Source organism: Fusarium vanettenii (genome assembly GCF_000151355.1).
Source record: "Fusarium vanettenii 77-13-4 chromosome 6 genomic scaffold NECHAsca_53_chr6_3_0, whole genome shotgun sequence".
Classification (NCBI taxonomy): Eukaryota; Fungi; Ascomycota; class Sordariomycetes; order Hypocreales; family Nectriaceae; genus Fusarium; species Fusarium vanettenii.
Window position 1 is genome coordinate 114204 of NW_003315836.1, and position 16693 is coordinate 130896.

General features: G+C 52.7%; 9 protein-coding genes across 9 annotated transcripts; 4 read left to right on the top strand and 5 right to left on the bottom strand.

Moving 5' to 3' along the window:
* Window positions 1-38: 38 nt before the first annotated feature.
* On the bottom strand, window positions 39-607 carry NECHADRAFT_94182 (uncharacterized protein; the record flags this gene model as incomplete). The annotated part of the gene is made up of 2 exons (XM_003041053.1): window positions 39-501; window positions 555-607. The coding sequence occupies 2 exons, from the start codon at window positions 605-607 to the stop codon at window positions 39-41; spliced, it is 516 nt and encodes a 171-aa protein (XP_003041099.1).
* Window positions 608-2399: 1792 nt separating this feature from the next.
* NECHADRAFT_29138 (uncharacterized protein) lies at window positions 2400-3042 on the top strand (the record flags this gene model as incomplete). Its single annotated transcript, XM_003041024.1, has 2 exons — window positions 2400-2530; window positions 2589-3042. Coding segments are annotated over 2 exons (585 nt in total), but the record flags the coding sequence as incomplete, so codon positions are not given.
* A 591-nt stretch (window positions 3043-3633) lies between these two features.
* NECHADRAFT_94183 (uncharacterized protein) lies at window positions 3634-5194 on the bottom strand (the record flags this gene model as incomplete). The annotated part of the gene is made up of 2 exons (XM_003041054.1): window positions 3634-4309; window positions 4356-5194. 2 exons carry the CDS (start codon window positions 5192-5194, stop codon window positions 3634-3636), a joined length of 1515 nt encoding a protein of 504 aa, XP_003041100.1.
* Window positions 5195-5637: 443 nt separating this feature from the next.
* On the top strand, window positions 5638-6375 carry NECHADRAFT_94184 (uncharacterized protein; the record flags this gene model as incomplete). The annotated part of the gene is made up of 1 exon (XM_003041025.1): window positions 5638-6375. One exon carries the CDS (start codon window positions 5638-5640, stop codon window positions 6373-6375), a length of 738 nt encoding a protein of 245 aa, XP_003041071.1.
* A 281-nt stretch (window positions 6376-6656) lies between these two features.
* On the bottom strand, window positions 6657-7458 carry NECHADRAFT_28721 (uncharacterized protein; the record flags this gene model as incomplete). Its single annotated transcript, XM_003041055.1, has 3 exons — window positions 6657-7295; window positions 7357-7392; window positions 7432-7458. Coding segments are annotated over 3 exons (702 nt in total), but the record flags the coding sequence as incomplete, so codon positions are not given.
* Window positions 7459-8166: 708 nt separating this feature from the next.
* On the top strand, window positions 8167-9966 carry NECHADRAFT_61683 (uncharacterized protein). Its single transcript, XM_003041026.1, has 4 exons — window positions 8167-8456; window positions 8520-8591; window positions 8648-9133; window positions 9341-9966. The coding sequence occupies exons 1-4, from the start codon at window positions 8382-8384 to the stop codon at window positions 9890-9892; spliced, it is 1185 nt and encodes a 394-aa protein (XP_003041072.1). The 5' UTR covers window positions 8167-8381; the 3' UTR covers window positions 9893-9966.
* Window positions 9967-11706: 1740 nt separating this feature from the next.
* Window positions 11707-12687, bottom strand: NECHADRAFT_100788 (uncharacterized protein; the record flags this gene model as incomplete). Its single annotated transcript, XM_003041056.1, has 3 exons — window positions 12484-12687; window positions 11830-12396; window positions 11707-11777 (listed from the first exon to the last, which is right to left on the bottom strand). The coding sequence occupies exons 1-3, from the start codon at window positions 12620-12622 to the stop codon at window positions 11707-11709; spliced, it is 777 nt and encodes a 258-aa protein (XP_003041102.1). The 5' UTR covers window positions 12623-12687.
* An 803-nt stretch (window positions 12688-13490) lies between these two features.
* NECHADRAFT_81344 (uncharacterized protein) lies at window positions 13491-13994 on the top strand (the record flags this gene model as incomplete). Its single annotated transcript, XM_003041027.1, has 4 exons — window positions 13491-13534; window positions 13585-13786; window positions 13837-13884; window positions 13935-13994. The coding sequence occupies 4 exons, from the start codon at window positions 13491-13493 to the stop codon at window positions 13992-13994; spliced, it is 354 nt and encodes a 117-aa protein (XP_003041073.1).
* Window positions 13995-14472: 478 nt separating this feature from the next.
* Window positions 14473-16267, bottom strand: NECHADRAFT_81345 (uncharacterized protein; the record flags this gene model as incomplete). The annotated part of the gene is made up of 2 exons (XM_003041057.1): window positions 14473-16195; window positions 16260-16267. 2 exons carry the CDS (start codon window positions 16265-16267, stop codon window positions 14473-14475), a joined length of 1731 nt encoding a protein of 576 aa, XP_003041103.1.
* Window positions 16268-16693: the final 426 nt, after the last annotated feature.

Sequence of the window (16693 nt, forward strand, 5' to 3'; positions counted from 1 at the left end):
GATTGCTGCTTGCGTCTCTACTACATGATTGCTTCCTCTTAAGCCTTCTCGGCGTCGGCGACAGACATCAAACGTCCGACCACATCGTACTTTTCCAGGAATCTCTCCTCCCAGCCTTGTAGCGCCTCCATCTGCTCGCCATCCAAGCCCTCGAGCTTGTCGAGAGGTCCATCCAGGTCCTTTGTCAGCATATCCTCATCAAAGCTTCCGCATGCGAGACCACGGCTCGCATCACGGCCTGCAAAGTTGCTGTAAGGTCCTCCAGGGCCGTAAAAGTTGCGCCCGCGCGTCACATCAAAGACGCGGCCCCGAACAGCCAGGTACACAGGCTTGTCATCCTCGCCGTTAAAGGGCAGCAATGTGTGCGGCGTGTATGTGCGGAATACGGTGGAGGGGGCGTCGCGTGGGAGAGAGGGAGGCGGGGATGGGCGCAGCAGGGCGTAAGCTGTATAGAGGACGGCGGAAAGAAGGATGAGGTTGAGGGGCGTGGCGAGGGATGAGCTGGAGAATTGGATTAGCTAGAGGGGGGAGAGAAAGGACAGAGGATTGCTTACAGGCTGAGGTCTTGGGCGGCTTGTTGAGCCATCTGGCGCTCGACGTGGTCCATGGCAGGTCTGAAGGTATGCGATGCCTCGTGTGAAACAGAGAGTATCGATTGATGTTGTTGACGTTGGAGTGTAATGGTTGAGGTTTGAGATTCCGAAGTCCCCGACCACACCTTTCTCTGGACTTCTTCCCCCACTCTGACAAAAAGTACAGGGGAAAGGCTTCCGACGCGGGGGAGTCTCGGCCGGAAGTGCGAGGTGTGTGTCGGTAAAGGACACTGATTGATAAGCTTACTGTATGCACACAGTCGGAATTTCAGAGGATTGGTTTATTTGAGAGATCAATTCGTTCTACATTAGTAGATCTTGTTGGTTTATTCAGTGGCTGTTGATGTATTCCTTGTGCTGGTCAAAGCTTTGGTAGCTTCGGCTTTTGGACCAACAAGTCACAGTTGATAGACATCCACTCGTCCTCTCTTCTAACTTAAGCACTCAGATGTCTGTCAATTATTCACTGCCTGCTCATCGATATGTCTACTCCTTACCTCGTGCCTTGGAGCTTCAGCGCTCCTCGGCTTGTGCCCACATGATTCCGGCCCCTCCATGTCGGATGCCGGCAGTTGGCGTCGGATTCACCAATACCTGGCCGTCTATTCGCACGAGCCTGCATCTGCATGCTGCGCAATGTTTCTAGGTGCTTCGATCAATCGGCTCCCGGGGTCGGTGAGCGGAACATGACGATCGTCGGATTATGATGGTTTGGAAAGGTATTTACTTAGGGCGTATAATAAATGGTATAGGAGAGAAGTTCCATCATGGACGAGAACAGATCGACGTGGATAGACTATTAAGCTATAGATACAAATCTAGAACTATTATTTCCCCCGCGACGACAAGACCAAATACATCAAGCCAGAACTATCTTCTCCGAATCATACAATTAATCATACATGGGTTCGTTACAATGAAACTGTTGAGCCGTCTGAGTGCTCTTCACAGACCAGCGAGCTGCGTGTTGGCTTTCACTTATACCAAGTTACATCGATCTTTACCAAGCAGTCTTTCTAAGCGATTTCAAGTGAACTTATAGTAGAATTATCTCGGAGCTTAAGAAAGCTCTCTCTATTGTCATACGTGAAACTCAAACTAGAAAAAAAGGATCTCGTCGAAGGTGTAGGGTTGGTTCCTGCCCGCGAAGCAAGCACTCATCAACAAGTTTAAGTCGAACGATGATAAGCAACCGGGGATTTGGTGTAGGGGAATCACGTCTGCTTTGCATCTTCGCTTCTGCAGAAGGTCGGGGGTTCAAATCCCTCAGTCTCCATTTTTTTTATGTAGTGTTCTGAAAGCTTATGTCTTGTGTAACACTCCAGTTTCATTTTTTGCTGCCTGCTTCAATGGCCATCTACAGCTTCTGCCTGTTCCTGATCCCAGATGAGCTTTCTAATTCCGCAATTGATATTCTATCACCACGAGTGACTGCCAGTTCAGGTATGGTTAACTTGAAGAGACACTGGTATTAAAACACCTAGTGCCAAGCCAATCTCGAATACCCGCAACCCCAATCTTCGAGTTCACGGTCCATGCTTCAACAGGCATCATCCGAGACACTGGCTGAAAGAGTCCAGGCAGAAAACAAACCCCAACCTACCAAAGACGCCAACCCCAGCCCGCCCCGTCCGTGAGTCAACGGCGAGGACTCAGCCCCTGCACTAACAAGTTCCACCCCCTGTAAGGCTGACAGCGCAAGCCATGAATATACAGCTGAACACTTATAAGACAGCTGGGAGATTGTCCAGACTTCTTTGAAATCATCATCATCTTTCATCACTTGCATCGGGCAAAATGGCTGAAAGCTCTTCTTCGTCAAACCCCTTGTACTTTTGGCGTGAGACGGATCCTGTCTCGGGATACCTCTCGCAGTGGTACTACTGTCCCTTTCGCGATGACGGAGATGAAAAGAAGACGTACAAGACAGCCGAGCAGTAAGTACAATTTGATAAAAAGGCTGCGAGTGAAATATCATGGTTGACCAAGGTCAAGCTACATGATGCATCACAAAGCCCTCCTCTTCAACGACGAAAAAGTCGCCCTGCAGATCCTCCGCGCTGGACACCCCCGCGAGGTAAAGTCCTTAGGCCGCAAGGTCTCCAACTTTGACGAGGCCACCTGGAACGCGCACCGCCGCGAGATTGTGCGCCGCGGCAACCTGCTCAAGTTTACAAATGCCGTCTCCGAGGAGGGGTTTCAGAAGGGTACGCCCGCCAAGGGTAAGAGCGCGGTTAAGCGTAAGTATGAGCCCATTGAGGGGTCGCTGCGTGAGATGCTGCTAAGCACGGGAGAGAGAGAGATTGTTGAGGCGAGTCCGTTTGATAGGATTTGGGGGATTGGGTTCAAGGCGGCTGATGCGGAGGCTGCGAGGGAGAGTTGGGGGCAGAATTTGCTGGGGTTGGAGTTGATGGAGGTGAGGAGGATTTTGAGAGAGCAAGGTGAGGAGAGAGAGACTAAGAAGCAAAAGAAGGAGAAGAATGAGGAGAAGAAGGAGGAGGAGAAGGAGGAGAAAGACGCATGTGAGAATGAGACTGACAAGAAGGACGAGGATGAGAAGGACAAGGACGAATGATACCTCAATGCACGGCGTATATACCAGATTGCTTAGTCGGCTTCAAGCCTTGAATATGTATTGGCCTTGAAAACTCAAGGTAACTTTTGGGTTATGATGTCTATAGTCCATCCTTTTCTTGTAAATACTCCCACCCATCTTGATATCGTCATCCATCTCCTCCATCAGTTAATCATACATACATACAAGAAGCCTCATCCCGAGGCAAGCAGAGCGGCGTGGTTTGTCCTTTTTGTTTGCTGATTGTTACAGCCCCATAACCCATTCTCCCCATGAATGCTCATTCGTTTTGATGTTGTTGTGTGGTTTGTTGTTCGTGTCGAATGCCCTCGCCCTGATAATCCCACATGATGGCACATATTGTACAGTTATAAACACATATTAGGCGAACCGTCGTGAACCGCCCTCTTCCGGATATCCACAAAGTGCACCCCAACCCCTTACGCCGGATGTGAATGCAGCCCCTTAGTACCAGTCTCGTCCGCTCTTCTGCATCTCAATCAGACGCCATCCCCGTGTCTCGGGGTTGTTGACGTCCTCGGGCACTCGCGTGATGCCAATGGCATAAGTCACCAGCTGCACCTTGTCCTCCATGCCGGCCGCAAGCTCGTTGGTCTTGGCGTTGCGGTAGACGTGGACCTCCTGGGTACGGCAGGTAATGATAAAAACGGGAACCTCACCAGGGTCGAGCATGCGCGCTCGCAGAATGTCGACGTTTCGGATATCGAGAATCTTTCCGTCAGACTTCATGCCCGCCTGGAGGTATTGCTTGGTCAAGGCCTCGTACACAGAGTACTGAGCGGCCGAAAGCCAGAGCTTCAGTGTCTCGGTCTCGCCCTTGACGTAGGCATCCAGCACCTCGGGGAGAATGTATTCTCGGAGCTCCTGGAGGAAGGGCTCCACCTGGAAGCTGGGGTCCATGGCTCGGAACTTCTTGATAACCATGGCCGTCTCGTTCTCGGCAAAGAAGCCGGCGATACGGTCCGTAATACTTCGGGCTGTCGACACAAGCGGGTTCTCAGACTCCTCGTACTTGCCCTTCATGCTGAAGAGACCCTGCACAAACTGGTTCTGATCACGGAAATCTCTCCAAGCCTCCTTCCACGCCGCATCCTTGTGGACAGTGACGCTGGTTCCGGCACTGCGTATGTTAGAATTGTACTCGAAACCGAGACACGTAAACTCACTTGGGATCCTCCTCCATGACCTCGCCAGCCTTGAATCCTCTCTTCTTATCCATGGCCTCTCGGCGTTTCCGGCGCTCCTCCTTCTCAATCCATCCACCATATCGTGAAGAGCTGCCATCATCGATGACATTCTTAACATCCTTATAAGCCTCAGTGTTTCGGATAGGCTGAGTAGCCTTGTCCATGGCGTCACCAGTCACGTTGGCGGCCTTACGCACACCCTTCATAACTGAGGTATCCCAGGTCCAAGTAGCACCCTTGCCAATGGCGCTGGCGGTCACCTTGGCACCCTTGGTAACAGTTGAAGAAACGGCGCCGGTGGACTTCTCGTAGGCCTCGCGAGCACGTCGCACACCCTCGCTCTCGGCGAACTGGTTGGCGGCAGCGCCGATCTGCTTGGTTGACTCATTCCACTCTTGCGACTTCTGGAACTCGGTGTTCATGGTCTCCATGAATACCTGCCAGGGAGTCTTGTCACCGTGAGGAGGGGGAGGAGGGATATCCTCCTTCTTTTCCTTACCCTCCTCCTTGCCTTCCTTTCCTTCCTTGCTGGCATCCTCGCCATTCTCACCCTTCTCACCCTCCTCGGTCTTCTTGGACTGCTCCTCCTCAGGCTTGGTCTCGGACTTGTTCTCTGACTCGGCCTCGGCGGGCTTCTTCTCCTTGGCGTCGGTCGCAGCAGCACCCGAGGCTGGCTTCTCGGTCTTTGGCTTATCTTCTTGAGATAGACGGCTGGAGAGGTGGAAGAGGCGAGATTGGACGGTGTAAGTGGGGGAAAGGCGAAGCTCGGAGGGCAAGAAGGAAGATCTCAGCGGCGATCGAACTGCACCGGACAGCATTGGGCCTTGTGACCTTGCGCCATCGCGAACGGCATTCTGTGAGAGCTGGGAGGCTAGTCTCCGGTAGGCGGGACATGTGCCGGCGGAGAGGTGAGCGGAGGCCCGTGAGAGGGCCTTTTCCGAGGGTGCCGTTCTTCTCGCGAGGGAGTTCATGATTGCAACAACACAAAGAGACAAGAAGCCCTCCACAGAACACGATTGAACGTGGATTGAGGCGTTTGGGATAGGAAAAATGGACGGTGGAAGGTGGTGGAAGAGGCGCGAGGAAATTTTGGTTTGCGATCTCGGTTCGGGGCGGGAGGAAGGCGGGCGAGACGGCAAAGCCTCGGCAGAACCGCCGGACCCCGGCCCGTTGGAGCATTGGATCGGAGGAAAAATTGGCAGGAGCCGACACCACCATCAAAGATTCGCTCATTAGTTCACGACCAGGCAATGCGCACAAGATGAGTCGGCCATTGACGAGTCGCCTCGCGGCGCAATCGATCCTCCGAGGCCCCCGAGCCACCGTCTCCAAGTCCTCCTTCAAGATTGCCCGCCCAATCTCACAGACGAGTGCCCGCCGCGATGATGACCTCCCACCTCCTCCGCCTCGAGCACCCCGGAAGAGGGTCCTGGGTCAACCCAGCGCCTCGTCGTTCCTTCAGAGCATCTACGGCAAGTCACAGCCGAACGCCGCCCAGACGCCACAGAACAATGCCATGGCCAGTCTTTCCCAGAGCCTCGCCCTCAAGGCTCTGAAGAAGACCAATCTCGACATGAGCCCTCTCGGAGGAGGGGGCATGCGGGCAGCACAAGCCAAGGAGGACGACCTTGAGCCATTCCACTTCCACATCTACTCGCACAAGCACAACACCCACATCACCTGCACGAAGCCCAATCGCGAGCCCATTATTTCCCTCTCGGCCGGCAACATTGGTTTCCGCAAGTTTCGACGCGGGACATTCGATTCCGCCTACTCCCTCACAAAGTACGTCCTGGAGCGATTGATCCACACCGGCTGGCCCATGAAGATGAACCGGTTGGAGGTGGTGCTGCGAGGCTTCGGCCAGGGACGAGAGGCGGCCCTCAAGGTCCTGATGAGCCCAGAGGGCAAGGTCCTGCGTGACAAGATTGTCCGTGTGGCCGATTCCACGAGAATCAAGTTTGCCGGAACCAGAAGCGAGAAACCCAGACGTCTGTAATGGGCTGGAATTGGGTTGTTCGGGTTTATGCTGTTTGATGCTTCAGCCGCAATAAGGTTGGAAGTGAATGTACTATTCATACTCTGTACGACTACTATACAAATGAACAAGACCTAACTTGCGCTGACCTGCAAGTTCCTAACGAATGGATCTGCCCCAACTCTTAAAACCATTGGTATCGTGCTGACCGATTTGAAGGAGCCGCCAACTCCAAACACCAAAACAAAATGACCCAGCCAAATTGGCTGCAATACCCAAGATCATGACTCCCAGTCCTATCGCCGTGGGAGTCTTTCGGCGGGGGGCAGTCGTCGCCCGTCAGAGTCCCGCATGGCTTGCTTTCCTTTGCCACTACCACCACGCCTTCTCTCCTCTTCACTACCCCATTCATCCTCATATACACTGCCGTCGTTGCTCTCTGTCAAGAGATGTGGAGCAGATGCTCCCAACATGCGGGAATGCTCGTCCGAGTTATCGTAATCGTCTAGGAGTGCGCCGTCGCTGGTATCGTATTCGGGGGGCTCGATCCAGTCTCGCGGGACGACGCATGGCAATGCAACACCGATACTGGCGGCGCGGTTCAGCCAGGACGGGCCGGCTTGGCCTGTGAGCTTCTTGCATAGATATGATGTGAAGTGGTTGCAGTTCTTTGTTAGAAGGTTGTACGAGGTACCGAGGAACTCGTCCGAGGCCGCCCGAAGCGTCGCATCAATCTCCTGATCGCTCGCAAGAGTAAAGCCGTGTAGGATCTCGCATCGAAAAGTGCCTCCGGGAGGCTCGGTTCTGGGCTTGGTCCAGTACACGCCTGTAAGCCCTCGCTTGTCGTGTCCACCGTAAGCGTATTCCCTGCCGTTGATTACAACGCCAGAATGAAGAAGTGAGGCGCCGACTGTCCATAGTACGGAGGAGAGGCGGCCGGGCTATCAATGGCATGCGGGTTAGAGCTTCGTCATGAGGTTGGGGTTGGGGAGCTTGTCTCACCGGGAGTAGATCATAGACATGGATAGTTATCTCGGTCTTTTGTAGCGATAGCGTTGATCGGTGAGATCTGCTCACCGACGAGCTCTTTTTAGGTCGAGGCATTATGATAAGAGTTGGCGCGGACAGCGTCGCGATAGATGCGACGATGCGACGTCAGAGTGCGTCGGAGAGCTTGGGGTTGATGGTGTAGGGTGAAGGCGGGGCCACCGGGACACTGTACAAATATATGGTGGAAGGCGCGGAGGGTCGGTGGCTTCCTTTAAGAGAACAAAAAAGATCTCCTAAAACAAGAATCTAGCCAAAAGCGATCATGAACAATGAAAAAGGAAGTTTGAAGGTCAAGAAAGCGGAGGTGTCCGGCTCGGCTAGATCGACGTTGGTTTTGATCAAATACTCGGCGAAGCAACCTGCAGCGCCTCCAAAGCTAAGGCACAGTACCTGACTGTCTCCAGGCCCAGGCTGCTGCTACCCGCTGTGATTCACTGCCACTCACTGCTCAGGCATTTTATCCGCGTACAGCGTAAGCGTCACAAGAATTCCAAGGGTCCATCTTTCTCCTTCTGCGCACGGTCATGCCTGCCTACGACATCGGCTGCTTTCGTCAGCCAATGACGTTGTCCCCGGCTCTCATTCGGATCAATAGCTTCTCCTGTAACCGAAATCTTGGCGGAGCCCAACCTCTCTTACCAGCCAAGGTGGGGTGGAACAAATTCTCATCTCATCTCGCAAGCTCCGTCTCGCAAATAAAAAGAGAAATTTCTTCTCCTTCACTTTTTCCCTCCCTTTTTCCTCTTCCCTCGACGTCGCTCTCGTTTCGAAGCCGTCCAGGGCAATCGAGGTTGGCGCTAGTGCCAACCAATCTCTTCACCACGAAGCCCTTTACCTCTCTCACCTTCGCTTCTATCTCCCCTCACTTCGCACCCCGCGCAGCAAGCTCTGCAGCTCTTGGACAAGTTCCATCATCCTCCCGCTTCGGCCTGGTCGTCTTTGTTCAACGTCGCAACTACGCCAAGTCAAGAAAGAAGATGCCTCCTAAGAAGAAGGTTGTCGAGGAGAAGATCCCGCTGGGCAGGCCCGGTAACAGCTTGAAGAGTGGTATTGTATGCTACCCCTCCATTGACAATCGTCATGCCATGTTGATCGCGTGCTAACACCCAACCCAGGTCGGTCTGGCCAACGTCGGCAAATCCACCCTCTTCCAGGCCATCACCAAGTGCAACCTTGGTAACCCAGCTGTATGAAGCCCCTCGCCGCCCGTCGCCCTTAGATCCGGGGTGCTGACAGCATCAAGAACTTCCCTTATGCCACAATCGACCCCGAGGAAGCTCGTGTCATCGTTCCCGATGACCGATTCGACTGGCTAGTCGAGAAGTACAAGCCCAAGTCGGTTGTCCCCGCCAACTTGACCGTCTACGATATTGCCGGTCTGACCCGCGGCTCATCCACCGGCGCTGGTCTTGGAAACGCTTTCCTGTCTCACATTCGTGCTGTCGATGCCATCTTCCAGGTGGTTCGTTGCTTCGACGATGCCGAGATTATTCACATTGAGGGTGACGTGAACCCCACTCGTGATCTCGACATCATCAGTGAGGAGCTGCGACTCAAGGATATTGAGTTCGTCGAGAAGGCCCTCGAGAACCAGAAGAAGAAGACCCGTATGGGTGGTCAGAGTCTGGAGCAGAAGAAGGCCCGTCAAGAGCAGGAGATCATTGAGAATATCCTGGCTTGGCTCAACGATGGCAAGGATGTCCGCAAGGGCAACTGGGGACCCAAGGAGGTAAGACATTTCCAATTTTCTCGTTTCATTACCCCCTAGCATGATGACAAAAGGCCAATCGGCCTGATCTAATCCCAGCTCGTCGAATGCCTCACCTAAATAACGCTTAGAGGCATTGTGAGATAAACTTTACTCTGATTGCAACACCTTCTACCTGATTTCGTTTTGGATCATGGTCATCGAGCATGCGCTAACCCGCTCGAATAGGTCGAGGTCATCAACCCTCTTTTCCTCCTGACGGCCAAGCCCGTTGTCTACCTCGTCAACTTGTCTGAGAAGGACTTTATCCGAAAGAAGAACAAGCATCTTCCCAAGATTGTCGAGTGGATCAACGAGAACGCCAAGGGCGATCCTCTTATCCCCATCTCCGTGTCCTACGAGTCTCGTCTCACCCAGTTCGAGACTGAGGCCGAGGCCAAGGAGGAGCAGAAGAACGTTGGCGCCGACTCGGCTCTGCCCAAGGTTATTCTCCAGATGCGCAAGTCCCTGCAGCTGGGAAGCTTCTTCACTGTCGGACCTGATGAAGTCCGAGCGTGGACCATCCGCAATGGCACCAAGGCCCCTCAGGCTGCTGGTGTCATCCACAATGACTTCGAGAAGACCTTCATCCAGGCTCTCGTCTTCAACTACAACACCCTCAAGGAGCTCGGTGACGAGTCCGAGGTCAAGGCCAAGGGCAAGGTCATGACCAAGGGTAAGGAGTATGTCGTGGAGGATGGTGACATTCTTCACATCAAGGCTGGTGCCGCCAAGGGTTAAATGAACAACACCCTGCCACTGGTCGTATTTAATTCTATAGACAAAAGTTGAATGCAACGATGTGATGAAGTCAATATTTGTTGTACCCCTCGTGTGTGCATGTTCCTGTGATTAATTATTGAATGAACGGCCATGTACCTTGAGTCTTGTCATGCCTCTGAGACGGTGTTTAGGCCCGCTGTCAATTTCTCGTATACGCTACAAGCAGGCACACTCGAAGCATCCTTTATCGTAAAATCTGGGTCCGACTGACTGAGTGTTGATGGGCAAGATGCCATCGAGCCGGCCCTTGAAGGTGTTGCAGTCCTGCTCAGGCTGACTCCATCAGGACACACCCTGAGTCTTGAGAGCGCTTCTGGATGCACTTCTCCAAGCTTGGATCCTGGGACAATTGGGTGGAGTCTTTACGCAGCGCTTCTCTAGAAGCTCTGAGCTGAGACACAGGTTGGCCACTGAGGGCGTCGAGCTCGAGGGTTGGTTGCGCCACCTGCGGAAGTCGGGGTCGGATTCACAAAGGGCTTTAATCGATTTTGTTGTTGTGGGCGCAGATGAGATTTGGGACATCATGGTGGTGCAGCCTGTGGTGGTTGGCTGGGTTGTTGAGGCTTTCGAGGTGAGGGAGGTGGTACAACTAAGCCTGCGTAAAGAGGCCTTAGCCCTAGTCACGACTAAAGACGTGAAGAGTGTCAAAAGCTCATGGCACAGAATTTCGAGGCTAGTAATAGGAAATGGGGAGAGTGTTGAGGAGAGGGAGGTCGACGTGATCTTTGTAAATGATGCACACGACCAACTCTCAGCTGAAAGGCCTCTTGGGTCTGGCAACTGGCAACCGACTACAACGGGAGCTCCTTCGTAAATGGTTAATAAAGGTATCTCACTACTTTGTCGCTACTGGTCATCCGTCTCATCAAACGGTTATTGCTCAAGGCCGAGTGGCTGGACATCTCTGGCGGAGGTGGCCTCGAACCCACACAGCCTTGAAGTCCAGAAACCACCAGATCCTAGGAGTTGGACACAGTACTATGCGATGCGCTCCGCAGAGCTGGTTGTCAGAGCTTACCTCTTAAACCAAAGTCAACGGCCGCCCCGTCAATATGGCAAGACGCCGTCCGAGTGTTGGCCGCACAGGAGAAGTTGATAGCTTCAGCCGTTCAAGTCTAGATTAGCTTCTTTCAGTGTCTTAGTTAACAGGACAGCTTGGATGGCTATCTATAACTGCTGAATGAAGAGAGATAAGTTGTATTGCACTTGTTCAGATTTTGCTTGGGGCAAGCTGCAAAGGGTTTCTCATTGTTGTGGTGGCGGAGGTCCATGATGACTAAAATATGATATTCGCCATCCCAACCATACCTGACAAGATATGACATTGTTACAAAAAGCAAGCGAGTTCACGATACCTTTATCTAGCTTATATGCCATGATTCAGACCTCACAACAAGTGAACAGTTCGGAGACACCGAACATGCAGGACATGACCTAGCTCCACTCATTGGCCCCCCTCGTTCCCTGCATGATAATGACACATCATGATCTGAGAATCCTGCACGGCAGAACCTTATAGCATCACGAAATGGCAAAAAAGAAATTGTTGTGCCGTCAGCAAGACTCGAACTTGCGTTTTCAGTGCTTCAACTTGACCACAAACTGATGTACTAACCCCTATACGATGACGGCTCTTGTTTGATGAAACACGAAGCTTCTATACATTCTATATACCCTCGCTTACACACTACCAAGCTACCCCCTCACCCCCAGCCGTCATGTTAACTTTCTTTCTGGAGCGCATAATTGGGCTCGACTCTGGTGTCTTGGGTTTAAACAAAGTTGCCGCTTCCAGTGCAGCGAGAAAGAGGAAACTCTTTCTTGGAGCAGAGAGTAATGGCACCTATGAGGTGGTCAGTTAACGCATATCAAACTGAAGCAGCATTATATCTTACCAGAAACCCACTTGATACCAGCATACTCCTTCTCCTCAAAAGAATCAGCGGAAAAGGTACCCGACTCAGTCTGAGAGCCAATGCAACCCTTCAAGACCCTACCATACTTTCTAGTCTTGATGGGCTTGGTGATCATGACTCCCGAGTAACCGTCTGCAACCTTGGCAGCAATGTTGATGCTAGCAGAGGAAGTCCAAGTACGGCTGTAGTCGACACCAAAAGAAAGACCAAGCTTGTCCTTGACAACGGTCCAGTCTGCACCACCGCTGACGCTCACGCTGTTGCTGACGCTGTAGCCAGACGTGACGGAGACGGTGATGCCGTCGCCGGTGCCGATGATGACGGGAGACATTTGCACGTCCCAGTCGACAAAGGTCTGGGTGCGGTCTGTGACGACGGCTGTGGTCAAGTCACACTGACGCTTCGAAAGAGAGTTGTCGTTGCTGGACTTGGGAGCCTTGAAGGGGTGGGAGGGGGCAGGGAAGGCTTCAGGGACTTCTGGGATGTCCTCAGAGATGCCGTCGGATGCAATGAGGCTGTGATAGACACTCTCATGGACAACCTCCACTGTTATCTTGTTAGTATCTTAAACACCATGGTAGGGGATGCAAGGCTTTGACAAGGAAAATCAAACCAAGGTAGGATGGAACATACTGCGGCCTTCACCGTAGAGGATAACCTCGTCAGGCTGGAGGATGTGCTCCGGAGTCCACCTGGTGCTGTTCAGTCCCTGAAAGGGAGCAGCACTGACAGTGGTCGCCAGAACCAAGCCCAAGAAACTGGAGGAGAGCATATTGACTGAGACAAAGAGTGTTGAGAGAGAACAAGTTTGTAGAAGAGAGTGATGGTTTGTTGTGTAACTACCCTTTTCTGAATTTCATCGTGTCTCAACCCAAGGTATTATATCAGAAAACCTATACGAGCCCCATCCTGTTGACTGCGCTTCATGAGTTGATTCTATTACGAGATAGAGATGCCGTCTTTTCCATTGTAGATTGTGATCAGTCTCTAACCTTTCCTCATCTATCATCCTTCTAGAAACAATCCCCTGTCAAGGTTTCCGGCCATCTCACAAAAACCCCTGCCAACAAACCCCCCCTTGTCACCTGCCAAACTCTAAAACAGCGCGTCAAGAGACGTCACTGGATAGATATAGATCCTAAAGGGTCCTCAATCGGTGGGGGCTTATGCTCCCACAGATGCAGATCTTGGTTCGGTTTCATCTTGGGATAAGACCGGTGGAGGATTGCAAGGGTCGTCGCATTGATTCTCGGAAACGCCGTTGCCGTTTTGTTGTGTTTTTGTCCAAGATCTTCATGATGTAGAGATAAGTCTTGTCTGTTTTAAGAAGGTAAGGCTGATAACGTGGCCGCGTGGTTTGATATCATGCCCTCGAGAGGTATAGTTGAGGAGGCCATTGTGAAACATCAGTCGTGGGGGGATTGATGAATACGAGGCGGAGACTTCATTGAGTAATCTAGTTGACCTTGAAGGATTGTGAACAATATGGCTCATGGGTGTTATATACCGAGTTGAGTCTGGATCATCATCTCGAGGATTAACTAAAGTAGCTCTCATCACTCTCCTGTGTCTTCTCTCTGTCTCCCTACCTCCATTTACTCCATATCTCTCTCCCTCATCAAACTTTCCAACAATTCAACATGAAGTACACAACCATCGCCGCTCTCCTCTCCCTCACCGGCGGGTCAGTCTCTCCTTAAACCAACACTTGGAGACATGCTAACTTACCCCCAGAGTCTTTGCCGACCTGCACAACGTTGCCGTGTGCGTCACTGGCAGAAAGTACTCGGAAATCGGCGGTACTCCCTTCAGCGTCAGCTACACCTGGGCAAAGGAGTTTGAGATGCTCCCAGATGCCACCAAGTGTGCGTGCGAGGCCTACAGGAACCGCAACACTGGTGATAAGCAGTGGGATCAGTGCCCTGACTGCACTTTTGTAAGTCCTCCTCCTCTCTACGAGTTTCTACTTGGCTAACGGTTGTACAGGATGGTACATACTGCAACTCTGCTGGCTGGCACATTGGTGGTGACGAGGTAAGAGGCCCTTTCCCCTGAACTGACTCCGGATCTAACATGTTTGAAAGATCACGTACTACTGTGAAAAGGTCTGCCATGCACAGGGCGCTGAGGCCAACCCCAGCTAAAGAGCTGGAAACTGAAAGTGGAAGTTCGCGTAGTAGCGTGTAGTTGAGTTTACTAGTTGAAAGCTGGGACGTGCTTGGTGGATATTCCTATTCTTGGGGGTGATGCTCGGATCTCGTATCCGTAGGCAGCGGCGTAAATAGCTCAACTTATACTTGGTTTGGTGTCGTTTCTTCTAAGACTAGTTACTTCTGGGAGTTGGGTTTGAAGATCTCAGGAAAGGCATCCACTTGACAAGCCAGAGTCACAGGCTATGGGCAAGTTGACACGAGAAGAGATAAAGGAACCTGCTAGATTTGGACAAGTTTTTGTTGATTTGATTAAATACTAAAGGAATTACAGAGAGAAAAAACACAGGCTATTTATTCGTGACATCATCATTGTCTTTTTCTATCCAATTCATCCATCTCCGAGGCGATCGTTCAGCGTTCAAGTCATCATTCGCAACCAGGCGTTGATGTTTCTATCAAAGAAACCATCTTAGATGCCGCCGTATCGAACACCTCTCTTTCCAAGCTCCTTGCGGCCAATGGCATCCTCGGGCCAAACCCAGCCGCGACTCCGCTTAGCCTCCCGCTTCTCAGCCAGCTGAGGTTGGGGGATCCACGAGTCTCTGGGTTGGGCCTTGCGACGGGTTCCCTCGGCGGGAGCACCGATCTCGGCGCGCCAGTGAGCCTGTCCGGCAGGCGTATCGTCACTGGCGAGCTGGCACAGGCCCCAGAGGGCGAGGCATGCAGTCAAGGGTGTCTCATGAGGGAGAGTGGAGGCGTCTCCCTCAGGCGCGGATGAGGCAAGTTGGACAGAGGTGACCTCGAGGTCACCAAAGAATGGAGTAGTCTCTGTACCGTTGCGAACGAGAACCAGCTCGATCTCGGTAAGAATGAAGCCGTAGCGGCATCCATGCTCGCGCATAGCATGGTGGATGGCGGCGAGGCCGCGAAGGTACTCGACCCGCTTGATGTTACCCTCGACACGCATGCCAGTGTTGAAGCGGTCGAAGCTTCGGACAAGGCCGACAACACGGGCAGTGGGCTTGCCGCCGAACATGGCAGCGGCAGTAGCAGACTCGCCGGCACCATTGGCAACAAACACGAGGTCATTGATGCCAGAGGTCTTGGGGGGCACGGACAGGTGCAGTGGGCGGGTTGACGACATGGCCAGGGCCGAGTTCAGCTTGGGGAGGTAGTAGGAGGCGTAGATGGAGTGGAGGGCAGCCTCAGTCTCGGGATGGCGTGAAGTAAAGGCGGGTTGAGGAAGCAGAGAAGCCGGGACAGGCGATGTGAGCAGAGCAGTGGCACCAGGAAGAGAGAGGATGGTGGCAGCGTTGAAGGAGGACCAAGAGCGAATGTTTCGGACGTCCCACCAGAAGTGCTTAGTAGTAGCATCGCGAAGAGGGAATGAGATGGTGCGGACCAATGAAGCTGCAGGGTTGGAGCAAGTAAGGAAGCTGATGAGGTTGGTGTTGGGAGTGGGGTCCGGAGTAGTAGAGATGCTCAAGGGAGACTGAGAACGAGGGCTGTAGTTGTATGAAGCGAATCCATAGTCGGACTGGGGCTGAGGAGTAGCCATAGGAACGTATGTGGGCATCTGACGGTAGGTTGGGTACCCATACTTGTCAAGAGTGGTGGTGTCCAGACTGGAGGCACGACGCGAGTGGGAAGACCCCGAGACATGAGTGGCAAAGTTGGCTGGGGAAGTAAGGAGAGCTCCGGACAGGTCATCGGTTTGGCTAGAGAATGAAGTGTTGACAGAGGCAACAGTGGCGGGAGAGTCAAAAGTGATGGCGTGGATGGACTCGGGGTTGGTGTAACTGCGAGTGTGACGGGATGGCCTGGGGGCAGGAGGCGTCGTCATGCGGTAGTGACCACAGGGAGTAGCGTCAATGTCCTGGTCCTGGGAGCGGATCTTGGGGAGAAGAAGAGGCCCATGTTGGCGGACAGGAGGTGAAGCACGGGGGGGAGTGGTGAGACGGGAAGCAAGAGATTCCGGGTCGGACTCGGCAGAGGCGGTGGAGTAGACCGAAACCTTTGAAGATGAACGAGAGTGGCCGGAAATGTGGCCGGCAGCATTAGCAGAGGCCGAAGCATACGCCATGTCGAGAAGAGCCTGGTCAAAGGGCATCACGGGCATAACAGGAGGTGGGCTTGGGCGCTCAATCGAGGCCGAAGGAAAGTTGAAGTCGAAGGGCATGTCGACTGCCAGACTTTTGAGGAAAGGAGAGTTAGCGGTTTGGTATAAAAGATATAATGCAGGATGTGATGGCTTACGCAGACATGTTGGGCGGTTGGTATTAGTGGTGGTCGTATGTCTATCGATGCAGGTGGTGTTGTATCAAGGTCAGGGATTAGGAGGCCAGCCTCCAGCAGATGCAATTTTGAAACGGCGAGTATGGGGAGTTTCAGAGAGCAAGATTGCCTCGGTTCGTGATGTTCGAGAGACAGAGGAATGGCCTTGTGTGTTGTCTTTTTTGTTGGTTCGGACGGACGATTATGGTGCGAGGAATGAGACGACGAGCAAGTGATACCGGACCACAATAGCACAGGATAAAAGGAAAAGGAGCAAGATGAGATGATTGGTAAAAGACAGGCTGATGATGAACCGAGCGAGTATGAGGAAATGAGACCCAGGGAGAGGCCGTCTTCTTATGCTCGTTACAAAGCAGTGCAGAGCAAATGGTTGGCGATGGGCGGCTGGACGGCAG